The sequence below is a fragment of the Dreissena polymorpha genome, chromosome 2 (genome assembly GCF_020536995.1).
Source record: "Dreissena polymorpha isolate Duluth1 chromosome 2, UMN_Dpol_1.0, whole genome shotgun sequence".
NCBI lineage: Eukaryota > Metazoa > Mollusca > Bivalvia > Myida > Dreissenidae > Dreissena > Dreissena polymorpha.
The window spans coordinates 3,820,761-3,843,560 of NC_068356.1; the positions used below are offsets into that span (position 1 = coordinate 3,820,761).

General features: G+C 34.4%; 1 protein-coding gene across 1 annotated transcript in view; it reads right to left on the minus strand.

Annotated features, from left to right (window-relative positions):
• Window positions 1–9,786: 9,786 nt before the first annotated feature.
• LOC127865527 (NADPH oxidase 5-like) overlaps window positions 9,787–22,800 on the minus strand; it is an 18,861-nt gene continuing 5,847 nt past the window's right edge. The window contains 15 exon segments of the mRNA XM_052405372.1: window positions 9,787–10,550; window positions 11,112–11,204; window positions 11,833–12,009; window positions 12,376–12,463; window positions 14,792–14,916; window positions 15,639–15,734; window positions 16,580–16,614; window positions 17,265–17,372; window positions 18,022–18,154; window positions 18,752–18,943; window positions 19,464–19,537; window positions 19,540–19,647; window positions 20,109–20,219; window positions 20,222–20,313; window positions 22,189–22,399. Coding sequence (XP_052261332.1) covers window positions 10,419–10,550; window positions 11,112–11,204; window positions 11,833–12,009; window positions 12,376–12,463; window positions 14,792–14,916; window positions 15,639–15,734; window positions 16,580–16,614; window positions 17,265–17,372; window positions 18,022–18,154; window positions 18,752–18,943; window positions 19,464–19,537; window positions 19,540–19,647; window positions 20,109–20,219; window positions 20,222–20,313; window positions 22,189–22,399 — 1,775 coding nt within the window. The 3' untranslated portion in view covers window positions 9,787–10,418.

Consider the following 22,800-nt stretch of genomic DNA (forward strand, 5'->3'; position numbering starts at 1 on the left):
ATCCATGGTTAACAAACAACATGTACCTAGCAAAGTACACTCAATTGTTAGTATAAGCTATAGTTCTTCTTAACAATCATGTGATAATAAACAAAGTGTTATCTCTTTTTTTGAAACATGATATACAATAGATGGCTAACTTTCTAAGTGTCGTTTTCTTACTACTATTAAGGAGTTTAATAAATTTGAACATACTAGGTCGCTTGTAATAGAATTCTGGGATATATTTGATTCTTTCTTCTAGGTATAACGGACATATTAGTATGAAATGGTACTCATCTTCGATATCGTTACAGCTACACAAGGGGCATATTCTTTCGTTCCTGTCAATATTATGATGTCTGCCTGTTTCAATTAACAATTTATGAGATGAGAGACGCATTTTGGCAATAATCCTTCTATATTTTTTGTTTTCAATTAAATCTAAATACGATGACCTTTCGAATGTAGGTTTCAATTCTTTATACATATATAACGATGTTGACGAATCAATGTTAGTCCTCCATTCAGCTACATATTGATCTCGCAATCTTATTTTTAATAAAGGGATGAATTTGTCGATATTAATAGATTCTGGGAATAACCATACATCTCCAAATCCTGAATGGTTAAGTATATCGCGAACTTTTGATGACCAATTCACTGTATTATTTCTTTGAACAATTTCCGATCTTTGCATATTTATAACAGTGTGTAAAATACAGTTACTTTGTTTTGTTTGATATAGTTTTAGAAAATATTTAACAATTCTTAAATAGCGTCCAATGATTAGAGGGAAACGACCGACTTCCGCATACAATGACAATGAATTAGTTGACATCTTTACATTTAATAATCTTTTACAGAATTTTCTGTGAACACGTTCAATATTATCGGCAGTTATAAACCCCCATACTTCACAATTATAATTCAAAATTGACGCAACATATGAATCGAATAACTTGAACATGATATTTATTGGGACTACCATCTCTTTTGTTATAGAAAACAATCTATTCATTGCTCTTGACGCTTTACCATACAAGGTGTTTGTGGCTGGTATGTATGATCCGCCACTAGATAAGACGATACCTAAATAGTTAAAGTTACTAACTATTTCAATTTCATTGCCTTTGAATGTCCATTTATAATTTTTGTTCAAGACACCACCCTTTCGAAAAACCATTATCTTTGTTTTATCAATATTTACACTTAAGTTCCACTTATTACAATAAATTTCTAGGTTGTCTAAAGATTGCTGTAAGCCTTCTTTGGTTTCGGAGAAAATAACTGCATCGTCCGCAAATAGGAGTAGATAAACCGATAATTGATCAAGTGTTATACCAGCGTTTAAACCGTTTTGAAGACTGAATTCTATATCATTCACAAAAAGTGAGAACATGATCGGCGATGTTATTTCCCCTTGCAATAGTCCAACGTTGCTACTAAATAAGTCAGAAAGGGAACTCATGTGTTTAACTTGTAGTTTCACCTCATTGTACATCGAACGAATAATAGCCATTAGCTTGCCATCAACTCCTGATCGAATCATTTTGTACCAGAGCTGCCCCCTATTTATGACGTCATATGCTTTCCGGTAATCGATATAGCAACAAAAGAGTTTATGTTTATTATGCAGCTGTTTTTCGATTAAGGCATTGAGAATAAAAATTGCGTCGGCTGTGCTACAATTCGGTTTAAAACCAAATTGTGCATCCGTTATGATATCATATGATTCTGCCCAAGATTTTAAACGTTCATTTATTATTCCAGTGAACAGTTTAGCAAAGCAGCTTATCAGCGTGATGCCCCTGTAATTGTTAGGGTCGGAAACATTTCCGCGTTTATAAATTGGTAAAATCACTCCGGTCGACCAGCTTTTTGGGAATAGTTTAGTATCTAAAATGTAGTTAAATAATATTTCTAAAGGTCTGGCTATAAAATCGATTGTTTCTTTGAAATATTCGTAAATAATATTGTCATGTGAGGCCGCTTTGTTAGAATTAAGACGCTTTATCCCTTTTTTAATTTCTTCTAATGAAAAAGGTTTATCAAGTTCCGGATATGAGCTGGGCTTGTTTTCAATACGATCGAATTCTTGTAAGAATTCGTCATATTCATTACTGTTAGCATTGACATCAGTGTCAGAAGATAAAGTTCTAAAGTATTCATAAAATTCGTGAATCGATACATTTTCCGCGTTCGAAGCTGGTGATTTCTGCTTAAATAATTTCCAAAATTCGCGTGGCGCTTTACGACTCAAGTCATTCATTTGCCTGCCTTGTGCATGTTTATACCTTGATTTAGTTTGTCTACAAAAATACTTATAATCTTTCTTCGAAGCAAGCATTGCAGCCCTCGAATTTTCATTTTTTTGTAAATTATATTCATAAACTGTTCTTAAATAGTCCGCCCGCTTTTGTTTGCATTCATCATTAAACCAGCGTTGTTTGATCTTGTCTTCTGATAAGAAACACTGATTTTTCGTATTACTAACTCGTTTGAAATACGGTTCACCGCGTGTATTAATAAAGTTAGTGAATATCGATACCAATAGATCTGGGTCGCAGCGTGAGTTAACGCCTGATTGCAAACTGTGCTCTAAATCTTGGACCCCACCCGCTATATCTTGTAAAAACTGGTCTTTAAACTCCGATTTCCACGCAAAGTGTATGCGCGGATTATTTTCACCGTTATCACTCAAATTGTTCGCGTTCAGAGCAAATGTCAGTGGGGCATGGTTGGAAAATTCGTTAAAATCGTGGACTTTAAAGTCGGCTATATCTTTAAAATGCTTGTATGATGTTAAGAGGTAGTCGACTGTACTTTCCCCATTATTTGTATAGCAAGTTAATTTACCGATGCCTTTATCTTTAAAAAGTCTACCATTTACTATTCTGATATTAGTAGATTTACATAAATCTAGTAGATAGTCACCGAATCTGTTTGAGCCTCGGTCACAGGCTGACCGTTGGAGTGGAGTGTCTATTTCTAAAAAATCAATATCACAAAGGTTTCGATCATTGACAATAAAATCGGCCTTATGTCCGGTCCTGGCGTTTGCATCGCCAGTAATAAATACTTTGCCTCTATTATTGAAAAAAGTAACATCTGATTCTAATTTTGAGAATAAATCTTCCTCATACATATCATGAACAACTGAATTTTCTGGTGGAATATATATAACTGCTAAATATATATCGGAATCATTTTTAAAATATGTTTTATCAAGTTTAAGCCATACTATACAATCTAAATCATTTCTTACTAATGAAACTCCTTTTCGTATAGTGTCTTTTATGTATATAATAATCCCGCCGCTGGAACGTTTCGCTCTGCGATGTTGGTAGCGTCTATATGAGTGTATTGGTCTACTATAACCATTGAGGTCAATAATAGATTTATTGTTAGTCCATGACTCTGTTAGGCAAATAATGTCATGTTGGCACAGGAATGAGGTGAATTTCAAATCACTCCGTTTTGAAATAGTTAATCCCTCAATATTCCATGAGACGACGTTTATAGCACTCCCACTAACGGCCTATTCACTATAAAGCTTTTTGCACGCTAATCAGCGTGCACAGGCTATATAATCTTATTTGACATGCATTAAACACCAGAGAAGCAGTATAAATGGGCAACAAACTCACACAATGTCTACTTTTCAGTTGTACACTGGTGTGTAAACAGCAGAAAACAAAAATAATTATTTTCATAATATTTAAGTTTATTTAATATTTTCCAATGAAATTTGGTATGCATATACTTTAGTATACAAACAATATGTATGTGTAATTTGGTGGTTGAAAGTTATAATGTTATTGACTTACAGAGAAAGTTTTTTGTTGTCTGCTTGAAATTCAAATTTCCCTGTAAATGCTTAGCACCGCCAACTTGATAGGTTATGAACTTCTCTCAGCCAGTAGCTAGCGAATGACTCAAATCAAGTGACAGATTCAACAGTTTACCAAATGCTGTCTGCTCAAACACGTGTTTCTATTTATAACGAGAGCGCCGATGGCGTTAAAAGCATAGGTGCAAGATACAGGGAAGAATGGCGTCACGTGGTATAATGTAGTTCGATATCGCCATCCGCGAATTTCTCAAATCAATAATTTCAAACAATTACCGACTATTTAAATAGATAATCTTTCCATTTACATCAGTGTTTGAAACGCTTATGAAAAATAATTACCCAAGCCTTTCAAAATTTAAGCACGGACAGATCTGTATCGAACTATTCTTTTCAACAAATGAAAATAGACGCTACCCTATTCGTCTGCGTCAAGAATTTGTCGTAAAACTTGTGGTAAGCGTTAGATGCAGACGTGCACAACAGATTGAGTTATGACTACAGATTTCTGAATGCAGATTTTTATAGAAACTCCTCACAGCAGTTACTTCCCTTGCTTCGCCCGGTCAGTAACTTCTAGTATAAGGGAGGCCACTGCGTAGGAGATTGAGATTTATAGTGCAGATAGAATTGTTTTACGAACGAAATTTGTTTTAGGTTATAAGAAGATTTTTTAACATAAAACGGTCTTAGAAAAATTCCCTAAAAACGGTGTTAGCAATATTCTTGGAAGAAAACGTTAGAAAAACGTTTTCAAAAAAAATTTGTAAGAATGACCATATACTAAATTAAATAGATATTTCGTCTGATTTTTGATCAGGTAAGGCTTCATAAAGGGTAACCAATCGATGTGGATTTTTGAAATGTGGTATATACCATAAGCATAGGTGCGTAAACGCACCTATGCTAAAAACTAATGTTAGCAGCAAATCACCGGCAGATAAACCCAGCCTACTAGTTAATGTTGGTTAATATTTTACCAGCGCAAAATCAAGCAAGTGAGATCCGGCTTTTGAGCCCCGTTTTCCCTGAGAGCAACCAATATGTACAGATTTCAAAGATAAACACTAGACTGGCCAACGTTGTCTTACTACAAGTTGTTTAATACACTCTATGTACTGTACCAATGAGAACAGGTAGATGCGGTAATTAAAGCAGACGCTTTAAGCATTATCGTCTGCTTAAGTTTACTGGAGTTATCCACACAGGCAGTCACGGGTTACGGTTCCTGCCGTACCTAAGGCCATACTGATCCATACTGATTTGCAAAATGCGTCTGCATTATTTGTAAGCAATATGGCCTGTAACATTAGCGTGAGCTAACGCTCACACTAAAAATGGTATAGTTGGAGAACGAGTTACTGCCAATTGCGTGAAGAACAAACATAACATTAGCATACCTTGCAGATTATAAAAAGTTTTACTTTACTTAATTTTAAATGCTATATTTAGAGCGCAATAGGTAATTCGAAGATTGGTGGTATACACATTGGATCCCCGGCCATGTGGCAAATGTCATGACAAAATTTCGATTCAATTTTATGTTCATTTATTATAGGTTCACATTCAAACACTGAAAAAAGCGTGATTTGGTTAACGGATCGCCTTAAAATAACTTAATTACTGTTGATAACGGCAAAAACAACTATACAAGAACGTATCATTATCAATCTTATATTTAATATTGTAGTTTTAAGGGTTTTGGGGTCTTCCCCAATATTTTTGTGAAATGAAGTTTGACAATCCCCAATTGCTAAAAATGTGTCGGTATCAGTTATAATATGATACTCATACTTGAATACGGCAATGTTTGTTTGAGTTTAAACTAATGGGAAGATAGGAACGTTGATGTTTTTCATTTTATCATGGGGTTTTAAGATATTTATTTCGAAAAGGCTTAATATCTTGACGTGTTGTAAAACTTCCTTGTATTTGTTTATTAAATGATTGCACAAATTACGCTTAATGCATGGAATGTTTACTATGTAAAATAAATGTTGACTCAGCAAAAGAAACACGACAGTCGTTATCTTAGATTTCATAAGAGCGTAGCAATCTGCGGAGCTTTTTAGTACTACATAAATCACTTCTGTTTACACCAGCCCGCTAAATACAGCTCTATTTGCCTGATTTATCTTATAACAACTGATACCGCAGACTGAAAAATTTCCCCAGCAAAGTTTATTTGGTAGCATTATACAAAAACAGCATTTTTATATCTTTCATTAAACTTTCAATTTATTCAATATCAGCAGTCTTTGAACGCGACTAAAATAAGTCTAGTCCTTATTGGAGATCAGCGTTGTGATTGGATCAAATACATGTAAGCACATATACGCGGGTTTTATTGGTAAAACAAACGAATCGAATATGACGATATAAATAAATGACCAAACACATAAGGACTTAGATTATTTTCTTGCCACTAAAAAACAGCCTTCACAAATAACATTAACTCGCCTCCAAGATCTTTACCTGTATTTACGACTACTTTTTCTTTTGCGATTCGTCCATTTCAGCTGTATGTTCATATTATATTTAGCGAACAACGTAATTGACTGATATGCTCGCATCATTTGTTCCGAATGATTATCAACTGTATAAATACTAAACACGGTAATAGCTTATAAAAAGTGAAAATTATTTCCACGTTGTTAAAAAGCCCACTTATTATTGCAAAATTTCATGTAAAAAAATGTTCATCGTTCCATGAAAGATGCAATACATACGAAGAACAAAGTGTTGATAATTTATATTATATATGTTTAATTATTTTATTATTTTAAAATCTGACACTTTTATTACATAAGTGCAATAACGCTTCCATCGAACAACTGAAAATGTGTAAAAAAAAATGCATAATTTCATGAGACCAGAGGCGTTATGACATAGGACTTTCAGAAACACCATTCATTATTTCGTGAAATGTTTTGAATGTACACTTCAGAGCCTTCAGATTTTTTTAAAATCAAATGCAAATACATAAACAACTAAAACAAATTTAGTGATTCAATACTGTTTTGAGTAATTTTTTTTCTTCTGACAAGCTAAAGTTCTTCCCAATAACAGTTTTCACTCAAATATGCATCGATATTTTCCGAATGAATATGTAACATGAATAGTAATTGACCAACTTTGACAAATGATTAGGCACTTCTGTAAACACACGTTTTAATGTCTATTTAGATATTAATTACTTACTTTGCAGTGTACTTATTTGCCAGTAGCGGCTGATTAAGTCAAATAGACAGTGCAAATATGTCCATACAAAATAATAATTTAACGTCAAATAATTCGAGCAATTGTATTTGTATATATAATTGGTACATTCGAATATAATTAACTAATATAAAATCAATAAAACAATTAAACACTTGAACACTGGTGAATATCGATATGGCAATTAATATGATGAATGATTTTTTTAACTTATTATAAAAACATTTAACGAAACCAAAGAATGCATAGGTTGAAATGTATTAATACGGGATGTAACATGTAAGAAAGACAACTATTACATAACTACAAATGGATTGAGACAAGTTGTTTTCGATTTGTTTTGTTGATACAAAAAAAACATCACACGCCGATAAAATGCAGAAAAACAGTATTCGATTATTAAAATAACATAAAATAATCTTAGTTTATTTCCATATTAACCAAAAAAAAATGCATTTTATACATTTAAAAACGGAATTAAAAATATAAAGGGAGGGTCAACTAATGATTCTTACCCAATGTGGTGCACGGAGCAACGTGCTTTATGAAATGGAAGTGTGGATCCGTTATAACACGCATGCTTCTTAATACAATTATTGTGTGAGCGAGTACAATCACAGGAAGCAGTATCATTAATTTGCACCCCCGGACCCTACCTCCCCCCAAGCTTACCCCAGGGGTTCCAGATTGTCAAATGTACATCTAATGTGACTTTAGAACAACGAATATTGACACAAATACACAGTTTGGAAAAATACCCCTCGTATAGGTATTATATATACAAAAGGTATGAAACGCACTATATGCCTATTGCTTAAAGATTGTGGAACACGGGACGTGACCGTTTTCATCGAGAACTAACGTATGTTTCCATGCAGTTGCCGAACTAATGAAATTGGATTCTTTAAAAGATATTAAAAGCAACGTGATAACACAACTTACCGATCTCTTGTTCGGCTTATAACTTTAATATTCAATTAACTTCGACTTTCTCGCTACATGTCTGTGTTTTGCTGCCATTTTTTTGTCGACCGAATGCTCGGTTGTAAAACGCCATATCATTGGCCAACACAATGCTGGCTATTAGAATAACCAACCAGATGACGCGTCATAAAATTAAAATAGTCTACATCTGTAGACGAAACACCGAGAGACATGTAGCGAGAAAGTCGAAGTTTATTGAATATTAAAGTTATTAAAGGTTATCTGCTGCCTGTGAGTACAATATCATATTCGTTGCATTAGAACTGTATTGTTTTGCCGTACAAACAATTGATTGTCAATTTTTAAGCTAATTTCCAGTCCCTTCACGAATACAATGCGTTAAATTGACAGGTGCTCTAAACATGTTAGATTTCTTACTGCAATATTGAAATGTTTATTAACTAGTGCTTTTCTTAACATTTTGTTCTTGCACTAATACCGCTATATTTGACTTTGTTGCTACGGATTGAAGTGGGCGATTTTACGGTCGAGTTGATCTGTTTATGCATGTTCTGCGTTTACATTTTGGAGGGAACCAAAAACAAATTTGTCAATTGCGATAGTAAAAGGCAAAATTGAATACATGCCAATAAACTACTTTACTGCGATCATTGATTTCATCCTTATTTAATTTAATTTAAATGTGAATTGCTCTTCTGTTGTATTTATATTGGTTAAACACAGTTATAAACCGAATGTATTCAATATTTAAATATGATCATTTATCCCTGTTGCCATTTTTACTTTATTTTGTTCATGTTTGTAAAAAAAGCTGTTGTAATAACATAAAATGTTGAAACTGTACAAAAATAAATTGCCGTAAAATCACTTGATTATGTGAGTCTGAAATGATACGTGTATGCATTTGTATTTCTTATATATGATAAGCCTAGAATTAACCATAGCGATGTGATTTAGATTTCAATTGTCTCATACCTATTTGTGTTTGGAAGTTAACATACAATATTGTAAATTAAGTAAATTTAGTGACAGTTAGTTAAATGCCATTGCAGGTACTAATTTTTGATTTATGCAAGGGGCAGTAACAAAAAATAAATTTCGGGTTAACCAGGTAATATATTTTGAATGCTATGTATCGAGCGTTTCAATGCTATAAAAAGAATAGCGGATGTAAATATTAAAGTTTTCCTGGTAATATTTTTGAGTTTCATTTTTTCGCTAGCATGTGAAAGTATTTAGGGAAACACCGGCTTCCCCCAAATCAACACATGCTGCATCATTTGTAAAACTAGTGCGCATACTACTTACTGGTCTTCATGATTATGTGAAGTGAAGTAGAAAGCAATGCTCTGGTTATCGCAGTTTAACAGTTCTTTTTACCAGAACTAGTGCCAGTTTAGAATGAAATAAAATAATTTTACTCTACCAAGGCTTAACATACCGATTTCTCTTGTTCTTACATATTAAAATATATGGGATTTAGAACGGTTCAATAATTTCGTTATTATACAAATATAAATCGACAATATTTTCAAGTAACTAGCTACGGTTAGCTAAAAGTTTCAAAACTTTTTTTCTGCTTATGTATTTTCCATTTTAGTACCGATCTATTTTGTTCTTTGTCTGCAGACATTACTACGTAGTGCATTTGATAACGAACTTATTTCCATGAGACAAACGGTGCATTGATAAATATAATATACTAGGGAGATGCCGACAACAATCAAAACCAGTATGAGCAGGCATTTTAGAAACGTTTTAATAACAAATACAATAAGTGGTGTTACAATTAACAATAAATAATTGCTAGTAAACAACAAATAATTAATGTTCAAATATTGCATTAGCAAATGGATGTTTTATTGTCCAAATATAAGTTCATTTAGTACAAACTAACGTAAGAACAGTAAATACATTGAAATATAACAGCATGCTCACACAAAATAGTAAGTAAAGGACGTACACATGTAATTAAAAAGTGCTAAAATGCCACGGTTACAATGAACATAGCAAATAAAACAAAGTAAAAAACACATAAAAATTATTAAATAAATGATACAAAATAATAAATAATATAATTGACGTTTCACACAAACGGCTAGTATGGCCCTTCGCGTTCAAATTCACCTTGTTGTACCCAGGTCAATAAACACATCGACTTCGAATCAAGTGCATACGACGATCTGCATTACGAACTTCTTATGCAGATACATCAGACTTTGTTGCAAGTTTTCTTAATTTAGTGTTCGCCGGTTAACAATAGGGTATGTTGGTGTTGTTCACATTTCAAAGTGATTGTCACGTATTTAATGATATAAACGTCATGCAGTTGAAAATAAAACTTGCAGTCTAAAAATCACACAGTGTTTGAGCGCAAAATTTGATTAAACATGAACACATGAAGTAATTTGATTATCAAGTTTTAGAAATTTTCCTTAGAGAATGCAAAACCAAATTTCGCGGCGGCTTCTTTGACTGTTTTCCCAAGTGCTGGCGCTCCACAGAAGAAAACTTTGACCTTACCTTTGTTTTCGTTCTTGATGGCTTTGAATATCTTTGAAATAAAGCAAATATTGAACAATTAGTGAACATGTTTATCAGAGAAGTTGTTTCGGTCCTATCAGGGGACCTCGTTGTCTTTCGACTACGCCATCATTATTTTGAAACCCTTCCCCATATTGTTCGTAATCTTGTTGTTTTCTGCGTCTAATCAAAATTAAATCGTTTCTAAAAGACTTGCTTATAAAAAACAAACACAGCTACTTAAATTTAACAATTCAAATTGTGTAACAATTATTCATGGATATGTACTCTGATGTCTGGATTTATACGTTAGGTTTACTATCGTTAATGTAAAATCATGAATACGAATACATTATTCGAATTTTATATTTGAATATGGAACATTATAAAAATGCACACTTGGGGATGGTAATGTCTTTTTACAATCCTTAGCTACAAAGAATCAATACCTTACTGATTTCTCAACATATAACTTGCTTTAATAGGTATGAATTTATGTGATATTTATAATAATAATAATAATAATAATAATAATAATAATAATAATAATGATAATGATAATGTATCATAATAATTAAAACACATGTCTTACTTTATTCCAGTTAGGCCGACCTGGCTCTGTTTTCGTTCGAAGACCCGTGATCAGATCTCTCTTGTTTTTCTCGTACATTAGATCCAACGCAATCTACAAACACAGTTAATATGATATTACCAGGTTTGCAGTTTGATGTCCACAGTAGTTACATCCCCGTCCCCCCACCCGAATGCCATATATCATGAAATGTAGCAAGTTGTAATAATGAGGTTGTATAAATATTAAAATCAAAATGGGCATTATATATCATATTCAACGTTTACAATTTGTTTACGTGCAGAACCAAGCAAGGAACGATGCATAGGGGTTTGAGTGTCGTTCGTTGAAAAGCTTGTGTCTATGGACATATGAAAGGAAAGAAAAGACATACAAATGCGACTCCAGTATACCTCGTCTACTTTGGAATACGAACAATTTTTCATTTGTTTCGCTAGTATTGAACATATTTGTAAAACAATCATCTGGAGACGGAAACCTTTCTTATATTGCTAAAGCTGTGAAAACAGCTAAAGCTGTGAAAAGACGTCCTTTTAACTTCATAACGTTATCACTAGCGCAAACCTAAACACCCCATCCCTTTTAAATGTTCACATACGGTTTTGGTAGATTTAAATACACTTTGGATCATATAATATATATCACACTATGCGTGATATCTTTGAACAATCGTAAAATAAAATTCAGTATATACCGGAAGCAACTAATATCCTCTTGTTACCTGTAATCCGATGCCTTTCATGTCGGTTTTCTTCTGTGCTGCGGTCATGTACATGTGCATCTGGATGCACTTTTCCAGGGGCCCGCAATGATCGCTCTGCTCCATCTCTAGCTTGTTCAGCAGTGTGAGGAACCACTCGAAGCTTTTCTGATCTCTGTTTATCCATACAAAGTCCAACTGAAACAAAAAGTCGTTTTACACAAAAAGGGCAAAATAATCTTTCGATTTTGGTTTATCGATATGAGACGACCGTCTCAAATCAAATGCTGCGTACGGTTGAAATGTTTGGAAAAAAGGTCACGTTATACTCGCACCATTTTGGTCTACAGCAATCCAATTTGTTTTCATAGACCTATCATCAATCTAAAGCCAAAGAGTTTATCATCGGTTTACATTATATAAGGGCTACTGCTAGAAACACGTCTCGTTTAGGAAAGTAAGAACATTCCATTTTTCGGAGGAACAATCAAAATGTCATTACCGTTTGTTTTAGCATCTGTATTGTAAATTAGTTCCTAGCAAATCGAATTCTATAAAGTTTACCTTTTTCAAGTTCATGTCCATCTCCTCCTCGTCTATCGGGTACCACACGTGGTCGCAGTTCGGACACGTCTGTCTTTTTTCGCTGAATCTAATATGAATCAAGAGTCCACATTTATAGCAATATAACTGTACCGCAGCTTACATAGATCGCCGATATCAAAGTGATGCTTGAATACACATTTGCATTAAACGCTTTAATTGTGTAATATATTCATGATCGATATGCGCTGATCGCGTCGTTGTTTGTCACGGGAAAGACATGATACCACTCAGTTAGTTGTCTAGAAATGTTTTTACTAGGTATCTGTGATGCTTTCAAACAATAAATAAATAAATAAATAAATTATTTGTTGAATTCGGTGGATTATCGATTTTAAATCACGAGTGATCATAGAAATATATATTTTCTCTGATCACGAGTGAATTAAAAACGATATTTCACCGAATCCAACAAATTTTCTTTTTATTTTAAGCTTTTTTCACCTTTTATATACATTGTTTAACAGTCAAACTAAAGAATTTCGCTGGGATAATGACGTCATCTCGTCCGAAAATGACGTCATTTCACAGTAAACAGTGAAACGGTTAATTTCATTGTTTGAAACAGTGAAATTATCAGTTTTAATTTACTTATATTTCTCTTTAAACCACCGGAAAGTACCACCGAAATAATTATAATAATAATAATAATAATAATAATAATAATAATAATAATAATGATAATAATAAATATTTTCACGCATTAAGTTCAGTGTCAGATTAATGCTAGCGAGCTATAAATGGTTATTAAGGTAAACTTAAGTCATACCATCCTTTACTTACTATTGTTTTAAGGTAAATGAGATGCTTTATCCATTTTCATCGAGCATACGACGTAGATACTTTTATTTTAATTTTGAGTCGTTATACGTAATGATAATTTCCTTCTTATATAGATCATGAATGCATTTTTCGCCGTACATGCAACGCAGTGAGCAAGGTTTTTAAAGACAATATGCGTACAATTCTGTTTTAGTATGGATTTTATGAAGGTCTGATTTGTGTAAATTAATTTGATTTTGAAAGTGGATCACTTACGTACGGAATCCAGATAGTGCCATCTTTAATCTCGCCCTTCTTTTATTAAGGGCGACACACGAAGCGATACACGATATTTTGCGCGACAGTCGCGGCGACGCACGATATTTTGCGCGACAGTCGCGGCGGCGCACGATATCTTGCACGACAATCGCGGCGACGCACGATATATCTAACACGATTCATCGCCCTTGTGTAGGTAATCCAAAAGGCGATATATCGTGTTAAATATATCGTGCGTCGCGCAACATATCGTGCGTCGCCGAGATTGTCGCGCAAAATATCGTGCGTCGCCGCGACTGTCGCGCAAAATATCGTGCGTCGCCGCGACTGCCGCGTAATCAAAAATCTAGAATGCCATTTTATATGCGAGATATCGCCTATAAAAGGGCGACGGTCGCGTTCATAAAGGGCGACGATCGCGTTCGATAAGTGCGACGGTCATGTTCAAAGTGAGAGATATCGCATATAAAAGGGCGACTTTCGCATTTTAATCTTTTGAAACCGCAACAGGCGACAGGCGATATTATTACAGCGATATTTGAACAGTACAAATATCGCGTGTCGCCGCGAATATCGCGCAAAATATCGTGTATCGCTTCGTGTTTCGTGTGTCACCCTTGATGAAAGAAGGGCGAGATTATAGATGACACTATCCGGATTCCGTACTTACACCATCTTTACACAAATAAACATAAAAGCATGCGAGCCTATAGCATTCAATAACATTGTACATCTACGACATGTTTACAAACAAATGTATCACATGCTAGTTCTAAAATATAACAAGAATGTATAAAAAGTGTTACAATACACATATTATACACGAACCATTGAAAATCTTGTTAAAACATACACGCACAACGTATTTACATATCGAAACTTACCGTGAATGTTTATCAACCACATTTGGTTAAACCTTGTAAAGAAAAAAAACCATACTACTTAAAAAAATGAAAATCTACAACCGCCTTAAAATGTTTGTAAGCTGTATTCCACAGAAATATATTGCAAACAATTTATTACAAATGCTAGAACCACTTGAAAAATTATTTATTGCCAAGAAGCATTTGCATGAATTCAAACGACTATTAAATACAAAAACATGTTACGTTTAATTGTCATTCATTATAATGCTCATTTAGTCAATAATTATTAAACACAATCACAAAAGCTATGGTTCAATGTTTAAACGTTGTTTAAAAACACTCTAAAAAAACAAAATGACAAAAAATCAAAACAAAAAGGTTTATATTTTAAGCATTCAAACACTATTTCAGCTTTTCAGTTGTTTTTCAAATTAAATAAATAAATTCAAATGTTTCGGTGAAGTACGTACCTGTACCAGACACTTTGCAGAATCGAGGCCATAGGTGTGACACCAATACCTGCACCAATCAACACGGCGTGTTCTGTGTCAAATACTTCTCTTGTTCCCGTACCGTACGGGCCGTCAATAAAACACTGGAAGATAAAGAAAAATTCTGATAGCAGACATTGTTTCAGTTTCTAATTAAGTGTAAGGTTCTTTAAAAATAATTTACAACGTGATATCAGAAAGGTATTATACTCGTGTCTGATGGAATTAATGCAACATTCGAAAGCAAATACTGTCTAACGTTTTTTGGGGGGCGGGTGGGGGTATCTCCATGTTAACAAATGAATGCAATGGCTAGTAACTAACTGGTTACAGCATAATTAAATATGGTTTTTTATTTCAATCGCAAAGACATTCGTCAGATCATGTATTAATTACAACAATGTTTGCATATAATTATCGTTGTATTTCAGCCGAAGTACATTTAACTCCAGTATTTGTGATTCGTTCTCATTGAACTTCATCGAGGTTAATTGCATCATGCATGCGAAAAATTAATCAAAATTGTTGTAGTTTGGCCGATTTAATACAACGCACTTATAAAAACTGAACTGCTTTCACAAATCGTACCCTATGTAGGTATGATAACAAAAGCTCCAAATCGAAATTTATGTTCCCTTACATTAAAATACATTATATTCATACAAAGTGTGTCTTGGTATGGAAATTATGATTTTCCTGGTTGTTCTTATACATACCTTTGATGAAATGCCCTCGTTATTTATTCTTAATTCCTGCGTTAAATCACCTCGAATCGGTGTTAATTTTCAAACACACCACGATTTCCTAACATGTGGTTTTTACCAACCTTGATATTGACGTCTTTATGCGTTTCTTTGGACGGTGTGTTGCTTGACTTTCGGGACACTCTCGATTTTCTCACCTCATTTTGGCGAGAATATGCCTGCAAGTGAGTAATTTCTATGAATATACATTTTGACAAATACGATATTCGCAATAATTCAAATGTCTCAGTTGAAAACACGTTGAATGTTTCCAGACGCTAACAAAATATCTGAGTAATACAATAATGTTATAAAAAAATTACCACATAAAATAGCTGTACATAACTTGTTTGAATCGATAGACAATATTTAAAAGGTTTTAGCATCGAAGAATAAAGAAAAGGTGTTTGTAACGACAGTTCAACTGATCTAAGACGCAAACGAGCAATTACGACAATTTTTCTGACAACTGAATGGTCTTTGAATTATAAGCCGTACAGTACAAAACATATAATACCGACTTACACAGATATAGATGAACATTATGTCACGAGTTTTTAATGGAGCCATAATTTATAGCATTATACTAATATTACGTTAAAGGCAATACTAAACATTGCTGGTATAGTATATCTATCTTGCGACATCTGCTTTGCTGCATTATAAAAGGTGCCGTTGCACTGTAATTGGACGCATGCCACAATCGACTATCACTGTCATGCAAGAGAAATTGATTAACGTTTAACTCGACCATTTGACAAAATTTGACAATGGAACCATGGAACAACAGCTGTATGGATAACACAAGAACACGAACAATCACCACTCAATTTACTTGACATATCCGATTTTGTTGACATACAACTCGAATTGTCAAGACCAAAAAGGTCGCTTACCACTACGTTATCAGGTAGGGCTTAGCTGTTAAAAGGGCTTAGGCTGTATTGCTTAGAGATTGACGAATTGGTTATTTGGCTATTACAACTGATTAATAATAATTTAACATGTGCAGGGTTGAACTCACCTGTTCAATTTTTACAAACTTGTTCGATGTTCCTCCTGCAACAAATAATTTCAGATAATTAATTTTGTTAAATTGTTTCGGAAACAATTTAAGTAAAACTTTCAGCATGATTCAATTGTTTACGTTATTAATTATTTTATATGGCTTATTCTTAGAACATAAAAATAATGCTAGATTAATGTTCAAAACAGACGAATATATTTAGCTAGGCTAAAAATCGCGTTTTCTGTTGAAATAAAACAATTAAAAGGCTCAAAGTTACATGCTAACATAAAAAACGTCATTACAAGAAACAAAATTCGTCACAATAGTGTACGTCTTAGGTCTTTATTAACATGTAGGAACACACTAACCTTTATCAGATGGGGTTTATTTTCAAAAATCCATTCATGATGGGGGGATACTTTTCATTAAAGAATGAAATGGTATGTCGGGAAATACTTAGTAATGACAAAGTATTAACTAGTGAGCAATATAAAGCCAAGTATACATAGGAGTTCTAAAAACTAATTGCTACTTAATTTATTGTAACATGTAACTATCGCTATTTGAACAGTAGTACTTGAATAAAGTACGTATGGTATTAATTACATTGTATTTATTTCATTGTCTCTAATAACACCCATCGTCATGTGTCATACAATGGCGAAAACAAATATAAATAAGTATTACGCCTGCGTTTGACGGTGTTTTTGATCTGCGTTTTGTGCGGTATTTACGTCGTACTTGTCGAAGTATTCATACAGCTTCCGTGTCCAATGTCCTGCTGATCGAACGTGCAACCATATGTGACCTGCAGGTACACCAAGACTAATCAACAAGTAATCAATTGTGATATAAAAATATCCAAATTAGCCCTCAAAAATGACCGTTGTTAAGGATAAATAAATAATTAAATATGCAGATTCACCGAAGGCTCTTATATATCGTACACATCGTCGAGCTTTCAAAACTTAACTAAATTCAGACATACTCAGTACTGGTTCCCAAAGAAACAAAAGGAGAAGAACTTTATAAGGTCTCGATCTTTCGTTCTAATCCTTTTTGTTTTAACAACGTGACTTATTTGTAACTGTATATTCTATGCAAATGTATAACATGTTTGTTCGTAAATAAATGTGTTTTAACTAAACAAAAGTTTACTACAGTCACATGTACATAACAGACAAACAAACATGAGTAAAACTGCGGTCACCGAATAGCGTTGATAGTTTTAACCGGGTTTTAGGAGCGCCAAACTTCACACTCCGCCCGGAATATACACAGAACAAATAAAATATACTTAAAAAAATAATATTATCGAAATTCAGATTATAACGCAATAAAAGGCATTCCCTTTAAAGATAAAACTGGTCTTAAAATCTACGCAACAAGGGATTCTGTTGTTTGTTTTTTTCTGTTTAAAGTCTGTGTGTTTTAGTTAGATTGTAAGGTTCTGTTACCTTCCATTTCAGGTGCCGAGCTGATGGTGAAAGGGTGCCACTCGAACTTTGCTATTTCCGGTATTTGTATGAAGACATAGTCACCTGGTCGATACCGGAAGTTGGTTGGTCGTGAGATAACAAGATGAGTGACCTGAGACGCAATAAACGCATTATTTAGTGCTGAAGATTATGCTACTGCTGTGATTGATGGTAACGATGATAAAGTTGATTTGAATAAAGTCACTACAATGATGCTAGCTGAAATGATAATTTTGAAGTCAAATAGACGATAGTGGTTATGATGATAATGGTGATGAGGGGAATGGCGATGGTGATTATGATAGGGATGATTCTAATAAGGATAATGATTATGTTATTAATTATAGTGGTGATTATGATGATGATAATGATGATGATGATGATGATGATGATGATGATGATGATGATGATGATGATGATAATGATGATGATGATGATGATGTGATGATGATGATGATGATGATGATGATGATGATGATGATGATGATGATGATGATAATGATGATGATGATGATTATGATGATGATGATGATGATGATAATACTGATGATGATGATGATTAATACTATTATTATTCTGATGATAAGAATGGGGATGATTTTCGGCCAGATATTGCTTGTAAATTTCATTTTTCACGATAATTATCGTTAAATTTGTAAAACAACTTTTGCTTCATGAATGTTTAAAAGAAAAAAGGGCGAATACTTACCCCGGAGGGCAGTAAGTTCACACCTTCGATGTATGTATCTCCATAACGCACCATTTTTATCAGTTTTGATCTTGAAACTTTCTTCCAAAGAAAGATTACCCCGGGTCCAACAATGAACATCCAGAATATATCGCAGTGTATAATTAGTAAGATCCAGAAGGGGACGTACAGCATGTGCGTCCAGTAAAATACCTACAACAATTCAATACTTTTGTGTGAGTTACTAGAATAGTAAAATACAAATATAATACAAATATAGTTATAACACTTAAAGCAGCAGTAATCTTTCTAGTCAAATATAATATAGTTATATCACATCAAGCATCCACCTAAAGTCCCTAAACAAATACGGTGTTCACATTGTACATGGTTTCAACGATGCTGATTGTATTCCCTTATTTTTAAAGCATAATAAGAAACAGCCGAAATATTTGTGAAAAGATCCTTTTTGTAAAACCCATCATAAAAGAAATGATCTAGATGGACACATTGGTGTTTAACACTCATTCCCGAATAACCGGGAACATAAGTGTATTCCGTGTATTAAGGCGTCATGAGCTTTCGTAGGTTTGTAAAGATGGGTACATTCGTTGATTTTTTTTCCATAATATCCGATTAAAGATTTAGGGCGTAAATATAAGAAAGATTTCATCGCTGAGAGGACCCAAACAATTGGTTTCCAACGAGACAAGTATTGGTTTCAATGTCTTACCTCAAAATGACCGCTGCGTCTTACGAACGGAAGAGAACATATGACGATGACTATCAAGATGATCATCAGGATCATCCAGTAATATAGGCAGAGCCCTCGACCAACCCATGGCCGAGAACTGTGGTGAACAGCACCTCCCAAGCTTGGGTTTCATTAGCAAGCAGCGTTATCACCGTGATGGCCACTGAAGTATACGAAACGCGCGGTGTTTTTGCAATTGACCGGTTGCAAAAAACATAGCCCAAAGTTGAGTTAGTAATGTTTTACGAACGGAGGTCAGCCTATTGGATTCTGCTGTATAGTTTTAGAGAATGTGTTTTATAGGCAATTAGGTGCTAACTTCCCAACAAATGATGGCTGTAAAAACGAGCAATTCTTGCATCCCATTTCCTGGATTATCTACTGTGATAAAAACCGTAGTCTTCAAAACGTTCAACTCGACTATCTGCTTTTCTATTTATCCCTTCATTTTGTGTCTTTTTAGATATAACCATGAGAAGCTCAAGAACGTTCTTGAAAAAGCTTAAAGAAACTAAATTGGGTATGATAAATGATGATGTTTTAGCAGCCTTTTCAAAATTGGAAAAAAAGAATAGAAAACAATACAATAAAGACGACACAAAGGCATGTTTAAAGAAATTATACCAGCATTGCCAATATGTGCAAACGTGTGTTCCACTGCAAAGAACGCTATTGCGAAGCCCGTCATCCTATGAAACAAAATATGCTGGTCGAACGGAAGCACGTGACATAGTTTGTCATGCGCAGAAAGGTGATACACTTGCGCAGCATCAGTACGAGTACCCAGGCACAATTGAAGTTCAGGCATAAGCCACCCACCTCTCGCAAACTACAATATAGACACAATTGAACGTTAAAAGCTAATGGTTTTACGTTTGTTTATTGCGTTTCGTCTGTCCCGTGGAGTGATAAGATTTGTGTGAAATGTTTTCTTCTCATAGATGATATAGAACTGAACGAATAGATTGTGTTGAATAATGTCTCATAGCGAGCATAAAATGCTGACGATTTACACACAAAGCATATATTAAACAAACATAAAGAATGTTTAGGTAATGCTCAACAAAATAAACGATGAAAATACATCCATCAGGATTGCTTGATAGTTTGTAAGGCTTGTAGTTTTCCTTAACAGATCTGACAATCTACTTATGAGGCCTTCATGCTGAAAGCTTTAAGTGTAAAACGAAATTAAGTTATCTCGACCGTTCCAATATTCAATATTTGCCTCACTCATGTGTTTTCTGTAGCTTTTATAGTTAAATGCACGGCATTAAAGGAATGAATTATTCGATACAGTATACTAGTATTTACCATAAGCCAGACGGTATATTCCCGATACTGGTACATCGCCACGGGCGAAGAGGACCGCGTTGAGAATCCATACACAAAAAGTAGATCACTTTACGGGAGGTTGTTCTTGCAGTAGTCAATTGTGAAGTACCGATGGCGACTTTTCCATCGTTCTTCTTGTCAGTGGTCGAGCCATTGTGCGACACTGAAGGGTAAAGACGCTTTAAGACATGTCAAAAACATTTAAATGAGTCGTTTCTGGTAAAAACGGCTTAATGCATGGGATTCTAGTCCCCAATATTAGCCTGTTTAGTCCACACATGCTAATTAGGGACTTATCTTTTCAGCTAGACTGGATATTCATGAGCAAAACTTCCTAATCAGTTTTTTTTCCATAAATACGGAAATGGTCCTCCGTGAGTTTCCTGCGCGGAGTGCTAAAGCTAATATGGGACTGATACATGCCTTAAGTCTGGGTTTCCTTCTCGGAATGTATCTCAAAATGAGTATACCTTTTAATCCATAAAAGTGTTTTACTATTCAGAGCAAAACACTGAATCATGTATAAAGATATATATCGGAGGGAATATTAGTGTGTAATCGTACTTTATTTATTTCAAGCGCTCTCATCGAACAATTTAGCCGACATAAAAGTGATTGTGTAGAAGGATACTCTACTTGTCGTGTAAACGTTAATTTACCAGCTTTTATGTTGCTACTGCAAGAACATAGCAGACTCCATTTTGGCCTTTCACTTGTGGTAAAAGGCCAAACGCAGTTAAGACATGTAGAATATTTTACTCGTTAAAATGTTAATACAACCTCGTGTATTTTGTCTTAAATTTTAATTTATGCATGCATTGCATGGATACATTTGAATTTTGTGCGTATAAAAAGTAATTGACCCAATTTAGCGTTTCTATTAATTTTTTGCCTGTCTGCAAAACAAATCGCTGCACTGCACGCGCTTGCCCGTTGACATAATGTCACTGGTTTGAATCATTAATTCAGGACGCGAGTGAAAAAAAGCAGTTGTATTCATGTGTGTGTGTGTGTTTATATTTTTTATAAGATCAACACATTTCTCGCAATCAACTACAATTTCATACTTTTGGTAAAAAACAATCATATTCATTAAACAAAAAACATGTCAAAAATGTGATATGTTAGAAGCCACCTGTTTCTTTTCAAAATGCAGGACAGTAACAATGTATCTCTAATTTTATTCAAAGCAAAATTCAATGCAATACTCATTGGTAGATGTTTATTAAATAGAACATTGTTTATTTCGCTCGTTGTATGTTTTATCGACTTAATGCACGTCGGTTTATATTCATGTTTAATATCATGAAATAAAAAACTGGTGTTTATTAGCCGACTTAAGCCAAGAAGCATTCTTAAAGGTACCCACCTGAATGTAAGGTTCTCTATAACGCCCGGATGTTTCTCAATCTCGTTTCGGAGCTCCTCGAACGTGATCGTACCGGACTTATCTTCGTCCGCGGCGTCAAATAGTGCGTCCGTAAGATCTTCTAAGTTTTCAGCTGAGAGTGATAGCGAGCTTTCTTCCATGCACGCCTTTAGGGCGTTCAGTAATTCGTCCCGGTCTATGCTTCCGCTTCCTGACGAGGAATTAAAAGACAAGCTGTTTGAAGTGTCGTGGTGAAGTAATGGAAGTTGTGGAGTAGGTGGGTCTGTCGTTTGTGGTGATGTTGGTTGTTAAGGAAGCGATGATATAAGTAGTAGTTTTGTTGGTATGAAAGTTGTGTTTGCGTGCGTGTTAGAGATACTGGGGTGGATATGGTAGTCGTTGTGGTGAAAGTGGTAGAGGTCGTGGTTGTGTGGTGATTTTTATCCCACGCTTTTCGAGAAGCGTGGGGATTATGTGGTTATCGCTCCGCCGTCCGTCCTTCCGTCCTACCACTATCTCCTCCTACACTATTAGACTAGAACAATTAAACTTACATACATGGTTCTATGAGCATATGTGCGACAATGCACTATTTGGAATTTTGATCTGACC